The sequence below is a fragment of the Pelodiscus sinensis genome, chromosome 1 (genome assembly GCF_049634645.1).
Source record: "Pelodiscus sinensis isolate JC-2024 chromosome 1, ASM4963464v1, whole genome shotgun sequence".
NCBI classification, from domain to species: Eukaryota; Metazoa; Chordata; order Testudines; family Trionychidae; genus Pelodiscus; species Pelodiscus sinensis.
In genome coordinates, this window is record NC_134711.1 from 64,530,639 (window position 1) to 64,547,287 (window position 16,649).

General features: G+C 42.9%; 1 protein-coding gene across 1 annotated transcript in view; it reads left to right on the forward strand.

The window, feature by feature from the left end:
• KCNMB4 (potassium calcium-activated channel subfamily M regulatory beta subunit 4) overlaps nucleotides 1–16,161 on the forward strand; it is a 30,391-nt gene extending 14,230 nt beyond the window's left edge. Inside the window, exons 2-3 of the mRNA XM_006121564.4 lie at nucleotides 8,156–8,283; nucleotides 14,811–16,161. Coding sequence (XP_006121626.2) covers nucleotides 8,156–8,283; nucleotides 14,811–14,979 — 297 coding nt within the window. The 3' untranslated portion in view covers nucleotides 14,980–16,161. The remainder of the gene's footprint in view (nucleotides 1–8,155; nucleotides 8,284–14,810) is intronic.
• The last annotated feature ends 488 nt before the right edge of the window (nucleotides 16,162–16,649 follow it).

Below are 16,649 nucleotides of genomic sequence, written 5' to 3' on the forward strand. Positions count from 1 at the left end.
AAGATGGTTTATTAGGTGATGAGCTTTCATGGGCCAGACCCACTTCCTCGGATCTATTTGTGGAAGAAAATCAGCACAACCATATATACCAAAGTGATACAATCAAAAAAATGAACACGTGAAATTGACAAATCAAATTTTAGAACAGAGTGGGGGTGAGGGGGGAAGGTTAGTGTCTGTGAGGTAATGACATTATGGGTGATAATTGGGGAAGCTATCTTTGTAATGGGTGAGATAATTAGAGTCTTTGTTTAGACCCATACATAAAGAGTCAAATTTAAGCATGAATGACAATTCTGAAGTTTCTTGTTGAAGTCTGGAGTTAAAGTCTCTTTAAAGCAATATGCATATTTTAAGGTCATTGAGGGAATGGTCAGTTTGGCTAAAATGGCAAGCAACAGCTTTTTCTCTGAGAGAGAGTCTTATGTCTGTTTTGTGTGCATTGATTCTTTGGCGAAGCGTCTGAGAAGTTTGTCCAATGTACATAGCCGTTGGACACTTTAGGCACATGATGGCATAAAATATATTTCTGGATGAACAGGAATATGTGTTCTTGATCTTGTAATAGACATGGTTAGGTCCAATAATGGTGTCAGCAGAGTAAATATGTGGACAAAGCTGGCACCGGGGTTTGTTGCAAGGGAAAGTTCCAGGGTTGGTATTAGTGTGGTATGTCCTGTAGTTGTAGGTAAGAATCATCCTGAGATTAGGTGGTTGTCTGTAGGAGACTATGGGTCTGTCTCCGAGAACCTCTCGGAGGGTAGTATCCTGTTCCAGTATAGGTTGTAGTTTATTGATAATGCGTTGGACAGGTTTAAGTTGGGAGCTATAGATGATGACAAGTGGTGTTCTATTGTTGGTTTTCCTGGGTCTGTCTTGAAGTAGATGGTTTCTGGGTATTCGTCTGGCTCTTTCAATTTGTTTTTTTATTTCTCCAGGTGGGTAATTGAGGTTTAAAAATGCTTGGTAGAGATCCTGAAGTTTCTGGTCTCTGTCAGTGGGATTAGAGCAGATGCAGACACTTCGCAGATGCAGACACTTATGAACATTGGTATATAGGGCCCTCACCAAATTCATGGCCTTGAAATATGCATCATGGACCATGAAATCTAATGTTCCCTATGAAATATGATTATTGTAGGGAAAGGGCAGGACTAGGGCTACCTCAGCTATAGGCCAGTTTCTACCATAGACCAGGCTCCAGCTCCTAGTCTGAGCTTTACTTCTGAGCTGCTGCTGTTGGTGGCATTGCCTTTAGAACTTGGCACCTGGCCAGCAGCTTCTCTGGCTTCCCATCGTTGAAGGCAGCATTTCTACCAGTAGGCCCCCCAGAAGTTACTGACATTTCAAATGTAAAACCATGAAATTGTTTATTTAAAAAATCCTATTTGTTTGAAATTGCAAAATGGACTGTGAATTTGGTAGGTCCCTATTAATATGTACTCTAAGCATTTATATCTACTCCCTAACACTATTATCAGATTGGATCCTGAGTCATCTATCCAGACAAAAGTTTGGAATAAGGGAAGAATTTCATTAGCTGATGCTGTGTAACTGAGACCATATTTGAATTATATAATTTGATATGTGCTACAATGCATTGTAGGGATGTTAAAATGCAGGTAATTGTGTAATCGTGTAACTGCTGAAAAATGCAGCAATTACATGGTTACACACATTTGCAGCTGGCTACCCAGGAGCCAGTGTGCCCTGCTCCTGGGGCAGCAGGCAGCTCCTGCCTGTCTCCCCATGCTGCTGCCTCTGATACTTAGGCAGCAGTGCGTGGTGGCAGGTAACTCCCCAGGAGCTGGTGCACCAGCTGTCGTCCTGCTCTGCTGCCTCTGTATCAGAGAAGGCAGGGAAAGTCTTACCAGGATAATTAAAAAGGGAAGGAAATATGTAGGAATGGACAAAAAAAAAATCTAGTGGATAATTATATTGTGAGTTTAAATGTTCTCTGGTTAGTCTTCACTGAATCACAATTATCATGTATCCAACTATTTAAAACCATGCTTTCTTCTGAAAAGAGTAGCAGTACTGTGATCAAATAACTGGTATATGAAGAAATTCTTTCACAGCTTAGAGGAAGTGATGTAGCAGCCATGCAGGAGACTTCTTTCTCTTATTGGGTATCTTTTTTGACATTTAAAACAAACTTAAAATAAAAAATTGCTCCACATAAATGGTGGAGAGAGTTGCTATTGTCTTCAGTGTCACAGAAGTCTGGGAAGGAGGTACCAGACCCTCAGCTTCTACTGGAAGCTTAGAGGCAGTGTGGTCTAGTGGATTGGATTAAGCAGATATAAGTTCCATTCCTAGATCTGGCACTGATGCTCTGTGTGACCGTGGACAAGTTACCGTACTTTATTTCTCCATGCTTTTAATTTCCTTCTCAGCCTTTTTTTGGCTTGTCTGTGTGATCTTTTTGGCCAAGGATTATCTCCTACAATGCATTTGAACTTTGCCTAACACAATGATGCCCTGATCTTGATTGTGACATATAGGCCCTACAAATAATAAATAATGCTGCAGGAGTTGCTAGTAGAACTACGGATGTAAAAGAGTAGTCGAATAGTCGACTACCCGATGAGCGTAGGCTTAGTCCCGGCTCACGATGCCCCCAGGTGCTAACACCACTGCAGCTCTGCTTGTTGACTCCTACCACCTTTAAACTGCAGAGCCGCAGGAGGAGTAGTGAGCGCCCCTCCCCACCGACTAATTGAGTAGTCAATTGAAATTCCATCGACCACTTCATTAGCTGATTAATTGGAATTTAACATCCATAGGTAGAACAAACACTTCTCACTAATGCTATTCTAAACAGTAGCAAACTGCATATCTTCTCAACTGATTTTCTCCATGCCTATATGTGCACACTTCTCACATTATACAGTCCAAAGATGACAGCTGTTTCTCTGAAGTTCTGGCAGCAGGGCTGCAAGTATTTTACTGGCTGTCACATATATTGGGCAAACCATATTACAGACTCTTTCACATTCCTCTCAAGTGCATCCTTTGGAGGCAATTTTCAGTATCTCTGTCCCTCTTTGGGTGAAGCCCTATGGTCCTATCACTCCTAGGCTACATCTAGACTACAGGCTTTTTGCGCAAGAAGCATTTTTTGGAAGAGATCTTTCGGAAAAATTTCTTCTGAAAGAGAGTGTCCACACTGCAAAAGGGCATTGAAAAAGCAATGCGCTTTTTTGAAAGATAGCGTCCAGACTGTCTGATCGCTATCTCGCATGTAAGCTGTGATTGCTATGGATAGAATGGCCACCAGGGCACCTGTGCTTTTTCCTCTTCCCTCTTCTTCTGGAAAAACTCCCTCTTCCCCATCCACACATGCCTTTTTGTGACAGAGCTCTTTTGCAAAAAAGCTTCTACCTCGTAGAATGAGGATTATCAATTGTGCAAAAACCCCTCTGTTCGTTCGATTTATTGTCAAAAGAACGCACTTGCAGTGTGGACATAACTCAGGTTTTGTCGGAAAAACAGCCATTTTTTCCCAACAAAACTCTGTAGTCTAGACATACCACTAGACTGGATTTCAGGGCTGTCAGATTAACACAGGAGATCAACTGAGAAGCTGCAACCTAAGCTAGGTTTGGCACCTTCTAGACTTTTCATCTAGGGGTATGTCTACACTAGCCACCTAGTTCGAACTAGAGAGGCTAATGTAGGCGTTCGAAGTTGCAAATGAAGCCCGGGATTTAAATATTTGCATGTTCCCGTCCGGTTGCCATTTTTAAATTCCACTAGTCCGAAGTAACTGCCTGCAGCTACACGCGGCAGTGAAACGGTAATTCAAACTAAGTCCTTACTTCGAAATAACTGTTACACCTCATTGGAGTAGCCGTGGGCAGTTACTTCGGACTAGTGGAATTTAAAAATGGCGACCAGACGGGAACATGCAAATAAAGCCGGGAATATTTAAATCCGGCGCTTCATTTGCAACTTCGAATGCCTACATTAGCCTCCCTAGTTTGAACTAGGGGGCTAGTGTAGACATACCCTAGGAGTGTGTAACAGGTGATGAGCATGACTCAGAAGAAATTTCTTCAGAACAAAGCACTGTTTATTCATTTACCCAACAACATGTAGCACAGTGAACAAAGGGATAAAACAAGAAGGCCATACACATATTTCTCCTTATTTATAGTTTCATGTTTTGTAAGCTCCCTTGAGACTAGTTATCTTCATCTGTGGATTGGAAGACACAGACTGCTCTGCTTGCAGCATGATCTCTATGGCCAAGCCTACTCTGGCACTTTACAGCGCAGTAAACATTCCTCAGAGTGCAGTAAGTTACAACACTATAAAGTGTGAACCAGGCTTCAGCTCTGTGAGCCCTGCACTGTTAGCTACTCCCCTTTTTGAGGTGGTTTACAGAGAGCGCGGGAAGAGCTCTCTCCCTGCACGCGTGCTGTGGCAGTGCTTTATGCACAAAGCCTTACTTACATTGCATTCCTGTTAGTGCTCACTGATGATTCTTGTGCAGTCATTCATTTAACCCCCACTTTACTTGTTTAGGTCCTGGATCCTTTAATGGTTTGGTATCCCCTTTTAATCCTGGCCTCAGGAATGGGAAGAGTAATCTACCTGGTTGGGGCCTGGCTGGGGTATTCCTCATTGTTTCCTCAGGGATCCCTGGTATTCTCTGGAGTGTTTTATCTTTGCCATAGTTTTGTGGTTACCTGTGCGCTTCTCTTCTGACATCCTCCTTTGATATAATATTTTGAACTCAGGCTAATTCCACCAGGTGAACTGAGGTGCATATGATATTTATAAAAAATAATAGCTATTACCTCATTTGGCAATTACCATCCTCAAATTGGAATTATAGAAGTGGTACTGGTACAGGTGAGCTGTGTCAGCTCATCCAGATTGAGAAATGATGGGTCTCACACATGGGGTGTGGAATTTCTCCCCAGGAAATTCTGCTGGCTCAATTTTCCTGTCAAACACTGGGATGTGTCTGTAAATTTCACCCCCACAGAGAATGCAGCAGCAGTGCCAGAAGATGACATAAATGAAAGAGGAGTGACCTCCAGACATCTTCAACAGAGCTTAAACACTGCACCATTCAAAAGATGTTACTTCAACAAAATGCCTAAGCCCTAACCTCCTCACTCCTAGACCAGGGGTCTATGCTAGTTCATGACCCAAAGAAAAATTCCTGCCTTCAACCTGAACCAATGCAGCATGGTGGAAAGATACAGAGCCTCACATCCTACAATCCTTTTAATGGAACACCCTGCTATCAAGCCAATGAGTCTTAACTCGTCCAATAAGCAGGCCCTAAAAATCCTCTGGTGGATGTTGTAAAGGCCACTTCCAAACAAACTCCCAAACTACAGTATTGAATCAAGAAATGTTGTGGGCCAAGGGAACTGATTTTAAATGTGAAATAGCAAAAAGCAACAAAAAACCCTTGTATTCTGTTTTCTGTTTCAGCATCCAGCATCTCCAGAACAATAGTCTTTGTGGTGCTACTTAGTTCTAAAAATGCAAACCTGGAAAAGAATCTTAGGGTACGATTCTCTTCTTGGCACAAGGATGTAAAGAGCTCTCTGTGGTCACAGCACCAAATATGTTGCTGTGAGAATGGGGGTGCTTTGTTTTGAAAAAGGAAAGTTTTAATGTTAAACAAATAAGTGAGAATTTGCACTTTGTTCCAGGTTAGCGTATAGGCGTTTATCAAAAAATAGTTGTGGATGCTAACAGAAATACCGAGTTTTACTTCATCAAACTGTTTTTACCAGCAAAAAATTCACAGTGATGTAAAGTAGACATACTTCCAGCTCTGTACAGCTTGAAGTAATTCAGTAGTAAAGTGGAGGCCTAAGCTCACTAATGGAATGATAGGAAAGTGCCCACCAGCCACGAAATGAAGACCCTTTTTTCACAGCTGTCTTTGTTTTCCAATGAAAGTTCTGAGAGAGGACAGACTGTGACGGGGCGCTCCCGCCCCGCACTCGGGGTGCCCGGGGGGATGGCGGATGGACGCGCTGGGGGCTGGAGAGCCGGCGCGCCGCCCGGGTGGCGGGCCGTGCTGCCAGGCTGGGGCTTGGCGCGGCGAGCGACGGGGGGCAAGGAGCGCCTCTGGGCGAGGCCCAAAGAGGAGGGGCTAGAGAGGCGCCGGCGTGTGACGTCACGGGGGAAGAGGGGTTGCTGGGCAGCGCAGAGGAGATGACGTACGGGGACAGGGCCAGCGGGGGATTTAAACCTGGGTCTGGCACCGCGGAAGGGGAGAGGAGAGAGCAACGGAGAGTCAGGGAGCAGGAGGAAGGAGAGGTGAGGCCGGGATACACGAGGAGGGGTGGAGTAGGAAGCGGCCCAGGGCGGGGTCGTGGAGCCCGTGAGCGGGTGTGTTTTGGGGTACTTCCCCCATCCACTAGGGAGGGACCGTGAGTCCCTGCCTTCAGGGCTCTGGGCCGGGGTTCAGAGAGGGGGTGGGCCCGAACCCCCCTACTCCGTTGGCCGGAGAGGCAGCCTCGGGCGTGCAGTGATATATAAAAAAAAGAGGAATGGGAACAGGGCGGGTCTCCACCACGGGTTGTGCCTGGGGCTACAGGACTGGCCCGGATGACCAATAAACACGGGTGACATTAGCCCTTTTGGTGGTGAGCTAGTCAAGACTCTTTTACACAGACCCTTCTCTGTTAGTTGTCCTTTCAATTGACTATGGAGAGATCTGCAATAGGGCTTCCTTGAGCATAGGTTTCCTGTCTGCTAACCCTACCAAAGAGAATACCAATTCTATATTTAACTTCCTGTTGGTCATGTATTTCTTTCTAGTAATATGTCCTATCGCTACAGCTCCCAGTTTTAAAAGGGACATAGGTCACACCATCTGCACTATACTATGTACAATTGAGTCCATTATTACATATGTTAATAAAGCAATGTAAAAGTTTGTAGTGCTACCTTTGCATGGAATTTCATAAATGAAAGGGTGAATTCAGTCTCTCATGGACTTATGAGATGCCTATTAATGACTGAAAGAATTATGCTTGTGCACTGGGATACAAATATTTCTCCAAAGAGTAAACCATGGCCCTAATTCTAGTAATATATGTTTAAGGTACAAGTGGAAGGAGGCATGGTAATCAAATATGGGGTTGAGAAGCAACACACTTGGTTCTCTTCCTCTGTATCTGGAACATGTCACTTAAGGCCTGATCTAAAGACCACTAAAGTCAATGGAAAGACTCCCCTTGACTTTGCTAGACTTTGAATCCGGCATCTGGTAAACAGTTCAGCAAAGCACTTAAATCCTGATCACTTCAGTGTGATTTAAGCATGTGCTTAAGTGTTTTGCTGAATTGGGATTTTAACATCCTATACTTGTTTCCTGCAAATCATGTGTCTATAAATCTGGGATAATACCTGTCTTTTATATAATACCTGTCTTTTATACAGCATTTTAAATTTGCTGTAATAGTGGCTATCTATCTATCTATCTATCTATCTATCTATCTATCTATCTATCTATCTATCTATCTATCTATCTATCTATCTATCTATCTATCTATCTATCTATCTATCTATCTATCTATCTATCGTTAAATGGAACATGTGATTGACGTAAATGTTTGTGATGATTTCAAAGTATCACCCGTAAGTATAGCTAGCTAAACCCTCCTTGAAAGTTAATCCTCTCCTTTTAATCTGTTCTATTCTCATCATACAAAACAACAGCATGTTTCTTGGATGGATGGGGGAATATGTGGGTGAGAGAGGGAAGATAGCAGCAGTAAAGTTAGTAATGTGCATAGTCTGGAAATGGGTAACACAAGAGGGATCACATGGTGATTATTGTTGTGTTCCCTCCCTCTGGGGCATCTTGTTTAGGCCACTGTTGGCAGGCAGGATACTGGGCTAGATGTACCTTTGGCATGACCCAGTATGGCTGTTCTTATGTAGTAAATCATTTTTTGTTACTGAACATTTAAACATTTATGTTCAATATAAATATTGAGCAAATAATGATCAAGGGACATGCAGCTACATTTTTTTTTTCCTGTTTGGAGACTTGTACCCAGAGGTTCATTCTTTATTACTCTGGGTAAATTTGGTGGGGAAAATTCAAAGAGAATGATGCCTTGTATTGTTGAGTACAGAAATAATTCCATTTTGGAACCTGTTTTGACAGTGTTCATATATTCCTCCCTGTGAAAGAGAAAATCAGAAGAATTCTGAAATTGTCACACACTGGCAGGAATACTGGAAAGTGGAAGTGGGTTCACAGCCATTTACATGTTATTTTAATGAGCATCTAAGGTAAGTCACTACTTGCATTTGCATAGATAGAAATATTTACATACCTTTTCCATCCTCTGTTCTCCATTGGTTTTGCTTGAAGCAAACTATGGATACGTCTAGACTACATGCCTCTGGCGACAGAGGCATGTAGATTAGGCTACCGGACATAGTAAAATGAAGCGGTGATTTAAATAATCGCCGCTTCATTTAAATTTACATGGCTGCCGCGCTGAGCCGACAAACAGCTGATCAGGTATTTGTCGACCTCATCCCAGGAGGCATACCTGCGTGGTCGACAAATACCTTTGATGTCGGCAGGGGAGCGTCCAGACTATCGTGCTGAGCCGACAAACAGCTGATCAGCTGTTTGTCGGCTCAGCGCGGCAGCCATGTAAATTTAAATGAAGCGGCGATTATTTAAATCGCCGCTTCATTTTACTATGTCCGGTAGCCTAATCTACATGCCTCTGTCGCCAGAGGCATGTAGTCTAGACGTACCCTATTTGAAGATGTTCTATTTTAATAGTAAAAAATGTATGAGAGAATTCCCATTGCTGAAGAACAAAGTAGTTTTAGGTTTTTGCTGTTGGGGTGGGTTGTGTTTTGTGTGTGTGTGTGTGTGTGTGTGTGTGTTGTTGTTGTTGTTGTTGTTGTTGGGGGTTTTTTGTGACACCAAGTTTCATTCCATTGCAAAAATCTGACTTTGTTTTGCCACCAAAACTGGCAGTTTCCTTGCTTGTAACAAATTCATGTTTCTTCCCCAAAGAGGAAAGAAATCTTCTGTTAAGAGTTGTGTTCATGCAGGAAATGAGACTTAGATTTGATTAATGTATGTTCACAAAACTATTACTTTTCATTTGTTCATACTTACATAGACTTCCAGAATGAAGAATAATTCTCTATGTAGAGTTGCCTGAAGCTACAACTTTCTACTTTGTATTTCCCATCAGCAGTAATGAGATTTATCTGTCAGGGGATAGATAGATCTCTTAGCTTAAATTAATCATCTTACCTCTGCATATATTTTCCCTTCGCAGGTATATGCATTGTTTTGCTTTGGGGTCTTTTTGTTCTTCTTTTTTCCTATTTGCATTTTTCTGGTCATGAGTAAGTATTATGCATCCTTGGTAAGACTGCATCTGTAAGACACCGTGTCATTACCAGAAACATGTAGCCAGATTGCTCTTTCCTGAATTCCCTCCAATGAAAAATGATTATGTATCTGCAGAGAGGGGAATAAGAAAGTATTTAAGAAAGAAACAAATAAAAACCTCCCAAGCCTAAATATGAATAGTGTGGCTAAGGCCCTGATCCTGGAAATGCTTAATCCACGTGATTATCTTTACTATCATTGGACATGGTAGTCAAGTTAAGGATATGCTTAAGTGTTTGTAGGCCCAGGGCCTAATGGAAGAGGGACACCCAATTCAATAAATATTTGAAGGGTAAACAGGAAGAAAAAGGATGGACCAGATAAAGCAGGATGTGTTGATTCAGGCTTGGAATAAGGATCTTTGTCTCAGAAAAATTGACTCTTTTCTCGGGTAGGAGGGAAAGTTGGTGGCAAAGAGAGCAAGATATTGTTCTGGAAACATAGTGAGCCAGGGATTAATTTTTTTATGTGTACACCTATTGGATTAGATCTTGGTGCCATTTAGTTTTATTTCACACTAGCATCTGATTGCCCTAACACTTCTGACTAAATAACAGATGCAGCTAGAATATATGGAGTGACATTATGTTGTCAATGTGGCCAAGTTTATTTGTAATTTTTTCCAGGGGTTAGTTGCTGCAGATCAGTATCAAAGGCCTTCCAGCTGGATTCTCTGAGCTGATGGCTGACCTCAGACTTTGAGTGCATGCTGAAGCCAGAGTGCCAGGACATAAACACCATCCTCGGTGCTATCTCGCTGCACTGACTTTTGTTACTTTAAAGATTGTTCTGTTTCTTAAGATGACTGCATTTTATATTAGGTTAAACTTCATTGGCAAGTACCAGGGATGCATTTTAGTCTTTTGCTTTTGAAATTGATCTTATTGATCATAGAGTGGAAAGAAAGGTTCACAACAAAGTGGTTTAAAGAGATGTTCAAAGTGCAAATAAACACACTAATACAGCGTTGCTCTGATCACATCTTTTTTGCTTAGGGACAGGAATGAGTTTTGAAAGGGCATATATATAGAAAGGGAAATGCTTGGTTGGGTATATTATTTTTAGGTTTTATTTATAAACAGGTTGGGAAGCAGAAAAAACACAGGAAGAAGAAAAAGGAAAAACTTAGTTATTGATTGTAACATGGGAACATATGCAATTTTTGTTAGTGTTTTTGTGCATGGGTAGAAGATCTGTTATATATTGTATGTACAGAACATGTTTAAGTGCATAGGTATTAGGGATGTAAGAGGTTAACCAGTTACCTGGTAAACAGGTGGCTTATCGACCTGCTTATCAGGTAACCGGTTAACTAGTGTGGCTGGGAGGACCCTGCCTGCAACTGCAGTGGGGCCAGGACACCCCCCAGTGCTCGAGGCCATGGCAGGGCCGAGGTGGGGCTGAAGCCAGAGCAGTCCCACTGCCCGTGGCCGGGCCAGAGCAGCCCCCACCAGCTGCAGAGAGGATGGGGGCAGAGCAACCCCTGTTACCTGTGGCGGAGCTAGACAGCCCCTCCTCTAGCCGTGCTGTGCGCAGGGCAGGGGCTGCTCCAGGATTAATGGATAAATCTAGTGCTTAACTGGTTAACATTTTAAATATCAATTAACAACCCTGATGGTAGGTGTTGTAGAGAACACTAGTGTATACATTTGTTTGTGAGATTTTATACCCCTACACTTTCAGCTAACTTATGAGAACTTGCAGACCCTCCAACAGGCCTTCCCATGGAAACCTGATAAGATAAAACTTCACCTTTTAATTTTAAAAACAAGCAGAATACCTGCCACACCCTTTTAAAATCTGGTCTTTCTACATTCCAAAGAAGCAAAAAAGACACATGCTTATCTCATGGCTTTTTCTTTTTCAGTCCTGTGTGGATTTCCTTTAAACTATTGCTTCTGTGTGTTCACATGGCTGCAGAGCTACATTATATAATGCAATGTCATCAGTTATTGTAGACGCAGCATCAGCACACAGTAACTTTACATTGTAAAACCTGAAAATAAATTCAGAGACTCTTTTTTTTATTGTCCTGCAAGCCAGTTTTGCAAGAGGTGGGACTGATACACAAAAATAAGCATTGTCTTGCACATTAGAAGACTAGTGGCAATGATGAAGTTGTGGAGATCATACCAAAATAATAGCGTCAGACGAAGGAAGAAGTTTGTTTCTGAGAATAGGTGCTTAGGAATTCGTAAGCTGCTCCTCTCACAATTTGCTTCATTAACATATGGTGCTCTTTAGCCATTATGTACTTTTCCATTTCAAATAAATTAAAAAAATCCAATAAGCCAGCGATCGATCAATCGATCGATCGATCTTTCTTTCTTTCTTCCTTCCTACCTACCTACCTACCTACCTACAAGAAATGTGTCTGTTATCAGTCAAAATATATCACACTGAGCAGTTCTTGTGTCTGGTCCAGTTGGTAGCATGAGTCAGAATTTGGTGCTGTTGTGCTGAGGTAGGATACTGGTGAAGGTAGCAAACTGCTATGGATGAGTGAAATTGATGAGGATTTAAACCAACAATCACCCCACACAAGAGAATATTAGAATTATGTCTGTGGCTAGGAAGGGCCGGTTATTTATCATTCCTTTTTATGACCTGGGTCACAGGCTAAGTGAGTTTCTCAAGGTCATGGAGGAAGTCTGTGGCTGACCAAGAAATCAAACCTAGATCTCTCGAGTCCTAGACTAATGCCTTGACCTCTAGGTCACCCTTCTTCCTCTCTTAGGGTACGTCTACACAGCAAAGTTATTTCGAAATAACAGCCCTTATTTTGAAATAACTTTCCTAGCGTCTACACAGCCAAACCGCTATTTCAAAATAAATTTGAAATAGCGGAGCGCTTATTTCGAATTTGGTAAACCTCATTCTATGAGGAATAACGCCAAATTGGAAATAGCTATTTTGAAATAAGTGCTCTGTTGTGACGTAGTGGGGGTACCTGGCTGGGCTGTGGTGACCTCTGCTGTCTGGAGCAAGACCCAGCAGGGAAAACCTCATTATGCAAAGGTGATTCCAAACCTGTTGAACTAGCCACCCCCATGGGGAGAAACAAAGGGAGGTGGAAGGCTGCCCTGGCTGGGGGCAGGGCTTGGAGAGGGAGAGTGAGTTCCTGGCTGGAAAGCAGGGGAGAAGGAGCTGGGGAGGGGAGCTGGGATGCCCCTATCTCAAGGGGGGCACTGAGGCCTCTTAGCCCCCAGTTCCTGTAACCAGATTACATCTGTGCTGTGCTATATCCTGGAGGGGCAATAAACAACCTCCATTCTACCGGCTGGTGGAGTCTGTTCATGCCATTTCGGGGGTGCAGGAGACAGGAAAATCCTGACACGTCGTCACATCTGTAGACACTTATTTTGAAATAGGGGGCCTCCAGCCTTCCCAGGGTGCCCTGGTGGCCACTCCAGCCTCAACCAAGAACGCTCCTCTCCCTTCCCCCCTCCCCGGAGCCCTTAAAAGGGTAGACTCTGGCCACAGTGCCTGTGCCAGCTCCAAGCCTGCCAGCCCAGAGCCAGCAGTCACTGACCCTGACCCAATGGCCCCTAAACATGAACCAGCAAGCCACTGGCAGCCAGCCCTCCACTGCTCCCCAGGAGCAGTCTGCCAGCTCCCAGGAGCTTGCCAGGACCCAGAGAAGGCGGGCGCCTTCTTGGTCCAGGATGGAGATCATGGACCTTATTCAGGTTTGGGGGGGATGCCCCCAATATTCCTGATCTCTGCACTAGATGGGAGAACATGGCCGTCTATGTCAGGATAGCTGCCAGCCTGGCCACCAAAGGCCACATGCGAACCCAGGAGCAGGTTCGCATGAAAATCAAGTTGGTCCGGCAAGACCCCCCACCCTGAGCCCTAAGCTTCCCCTTCCCTTCTTCCCCTTGTTTCCCCCTTCCAGCTCCTTCCTCCCAGGTTTCCCCCTCCCCTCTCCCACCCTCTCTTCTTCCCTCTCTTGCCTCCTTTCCCCAGTCTCACCAGAGTTTCATTCCCTCCCCCGCCCCAGTTTTGTTAAATAAAGACAGTTTGTGTTTATGAAAAAATGTGTATTTTATTTGATAGCAGAAAGGGGGGCTAGGGAGGGGTAAGTGGAAGGACGTGAGGGAAGAATGAGGCACAAGCCCTCAGTGGGGCAGACCAGGGAGACTGTTAGTGCTCCTCAGGGTGGAAGTTCTCCCGCAGCGCCTCCTGGATACTGACAGCCCCCTGATGGACCTCCTGGATGGCAGCCTGCAGAAAGTGCAGCCAGGCTCGCAGCAATGCGTGCAAGAGAAGCACCAGAGTGCCCACGGGCAGCTCTGGCTCCATGTTGCAGAGTGCTGTGGTGTCCCAAGTGAGGGCAACCAGAGCACACAGAAACAAAATGCTTTGGTATCCCTCATTGAGGTAGGCAAGCAAGCAGGGAAACCTAAGAACCGGCTGTCCGGGCCGGGGGGGGGGGGGGGGGGGGGGGGAGGGTCCCTTTAAGCACAGGACTCAGCCTCAGGCAGCAACTACACAAAATAACTCCTGACCTGATGCCCTGCCAGACCTGGTTTCAGCCAGCCTTAAATGCGATTCAGCGTCCACTCAGTGTGGACGCGCTATTTCGAAATAGCAAAAAGCTATTTCAAAATGCATTTTGTGTGTAGACGTGTTATTTCAAAATAATCTATTTTGTATTAACTATTTCGAAATAGCTTATTTCGAAATAACACTGTAGTGTAGACATACCCTTACAGCATTAGAGGTTGTTAGGCTGCAGCAAACCCTAGTGTGGACAGGTGGCAGAACTGTAGGGAAACGATGGTACTGGCATAGGCTCTGCCTGTATCTGACTGTTACCAATACTTTGTTTCAAGCTTTATAATTCTCTCCACTCCCCCATGCCCAGTTTGGTCAAAACTACAAGTTAATGAGTTAGAACCTTTAAATTACAGTAATTACCCCATTTTGATGCAATTTAGCACCTACATATTAAACTACTTGTGTGATGTATTCAATAATAATTTTACTGCTTTTCATAAATCACACTCTGACATTGTTATATTGTACCGAATTTCATGGCTTCATATGATAACCAAACATCTCAAACTATTTTTATCTAAATGGGGGTTTCTTTGTAAAATAACTTCAGATAAGACACCCTGGCAGAATGCCATGAATGTTGATCATATATTTGCAAATTAAAGTGGTAGATGAAAGAAATCATCCTCTTGAATAATTTTGTACCACTGTTACAAATAAAATGCCATTATTGTTTCCATGTCAAATGCCTTCCACTGATGGATGAATTGATGCCTATTTGATTTTATATATATATATATATATATATATATATATATAAAATGTAATTTATTCCTCCTTTTATATATAATGTAATTTATTCCTCCTTTCTTTCCTCCCTCGTTTACAGACCAGATGATGTGCTGCTTAGGCGTACCCACGATGAGACAGTCCTCTTGCATTGTTTTCTCTGGCCTCTGGTTACTTTTCTGGTAGGAGTCCTAATTGTGGTCCTGACAATCTGTGCAAAGAGCTTGGCTGTTAAAGCAGAAGCAATAAAAAAGAGGAAACAGTCATAAATGGAAAAAGTCACTGAAGATGAAGGAAAAAGCTGTAAGAAAAGTCAAAAGTGGTAAATCCAACATAAGCTGCACTTCTCCAGTGCACCCAGATATGCCCATTACCAGGGTACTGTTGGACTTTGGCGTTGCTGATGCCTGAGGATTATTCTTGGGGGACAGCTTTATGAAATGTCAATTAATTGCTTCTTCTGCCAAGACAGTAAACAAGAATATTCCACCAAAAGATTATAAACTGCACCAAATATATTGTACTGTATTAGACTAAACTTGAACAATGGCTATTTATCCAGGTCTGTCTTGTACTGAGAGACAGTATGAGAAAACCCAAAATGTGGTTAATTTAATCTTCACAGAACAAACTTTGTTGTTAGTATTTGGTATTAAATATTAAAAATATTATTTACTTTATCATAGATTGTGTTTCTGAAATAATAAAGGATGATGGTTTTGTTTTTTTACCTTTGTTCAATGTTTTTTTTAATTTTAATTTAAAGCTCAAAAATAACATATTCCACTTATTTTATTTCTTTTCACTGTACTGGAGTGTTTCATTTTGAAATTGACACTGGCTTTACATAAAATTCTTCTTTCAGCGTTTGTTGTTTATTATTATTGCAAATTAAGATCCCTGAGGAATTTTTCTTTTTTAATTGGAAAACAAATACTGACTTTTATCTGAAAGAGAAAAACAATGCTCGGAATAATCCTGTTGACTCAGTAGCTGTTCTGTGAGTTCTCTTAGCGTTATCAGGTTCACAAAGTGGTGATATAAACTACAGAGATCTTTTTTGGTAGTAGAGATCGCACTAAGGTGCTGTGTTATACTTGTAATCACATACTTAAATTAGAAAGTGCAATGGGCCATGGAGTCACTTTATGTCATTTAGTTCAAGTGATAGTCAAAAAGAATAAGATTTCAATTTTTTACAGGTTCTTAGAACATGTCAGTCAACAACCATTGTCACAATTACTCACTCCATCGCTGTGAACAGTTTTAAGTCTTGGCAAAAAGATGCTTTTCAACATTCAAGTTAAGATGTGCTAGTAACTGAAGAACTCAGTATCTGCTTTCCCTATCTTACTCTGCCATTTCCATTTTTTGCATCATAAATCTGAAAGGGTATGTCTACACTACCCCGCTAGTTCGAACTAGCGGGGTAATGTATGCATACTGAACTTGCTAATGAAGCCTGGGATTTGAATTTCCCGGGCTTCATTAGCATAAAGCCGGCGCCGACATTTTTAAAAGCCGGCTTGTTCGAACCCCGTGCCGCGCGGCTACACGCGGCACGGGCTAGATAGTTCGAACTAGCTAGCCATTCCGAACTATCTGTACGCCTCGTTCCACGTTCCACGAGGCGTACAGATAGTTTGGAATGGCTAGCTAGTTCGAACTATCTAGCCTGTGCCGCGTGTAGCCGCGCGGCACGGGGTTCGAACAAGCCGGCTTTTAAAAATGGCGGCGCCGGCTTTATGCTAACGAAGCCCCGGAAATTCAAATCCCGGGCTTCATTAGCAAGTTCGGTATGCATACATTACCCCCCTAGTTCGAACTAGGGGGGTAGTGTAGACATACCCAAAGATATTTATCCTAGTGAGGTTAGAGAATAAATGTAGGCAGCACAGTGTTGTTCAACTCAAAGCTTTCTCTATCTTTGTCACAAGTC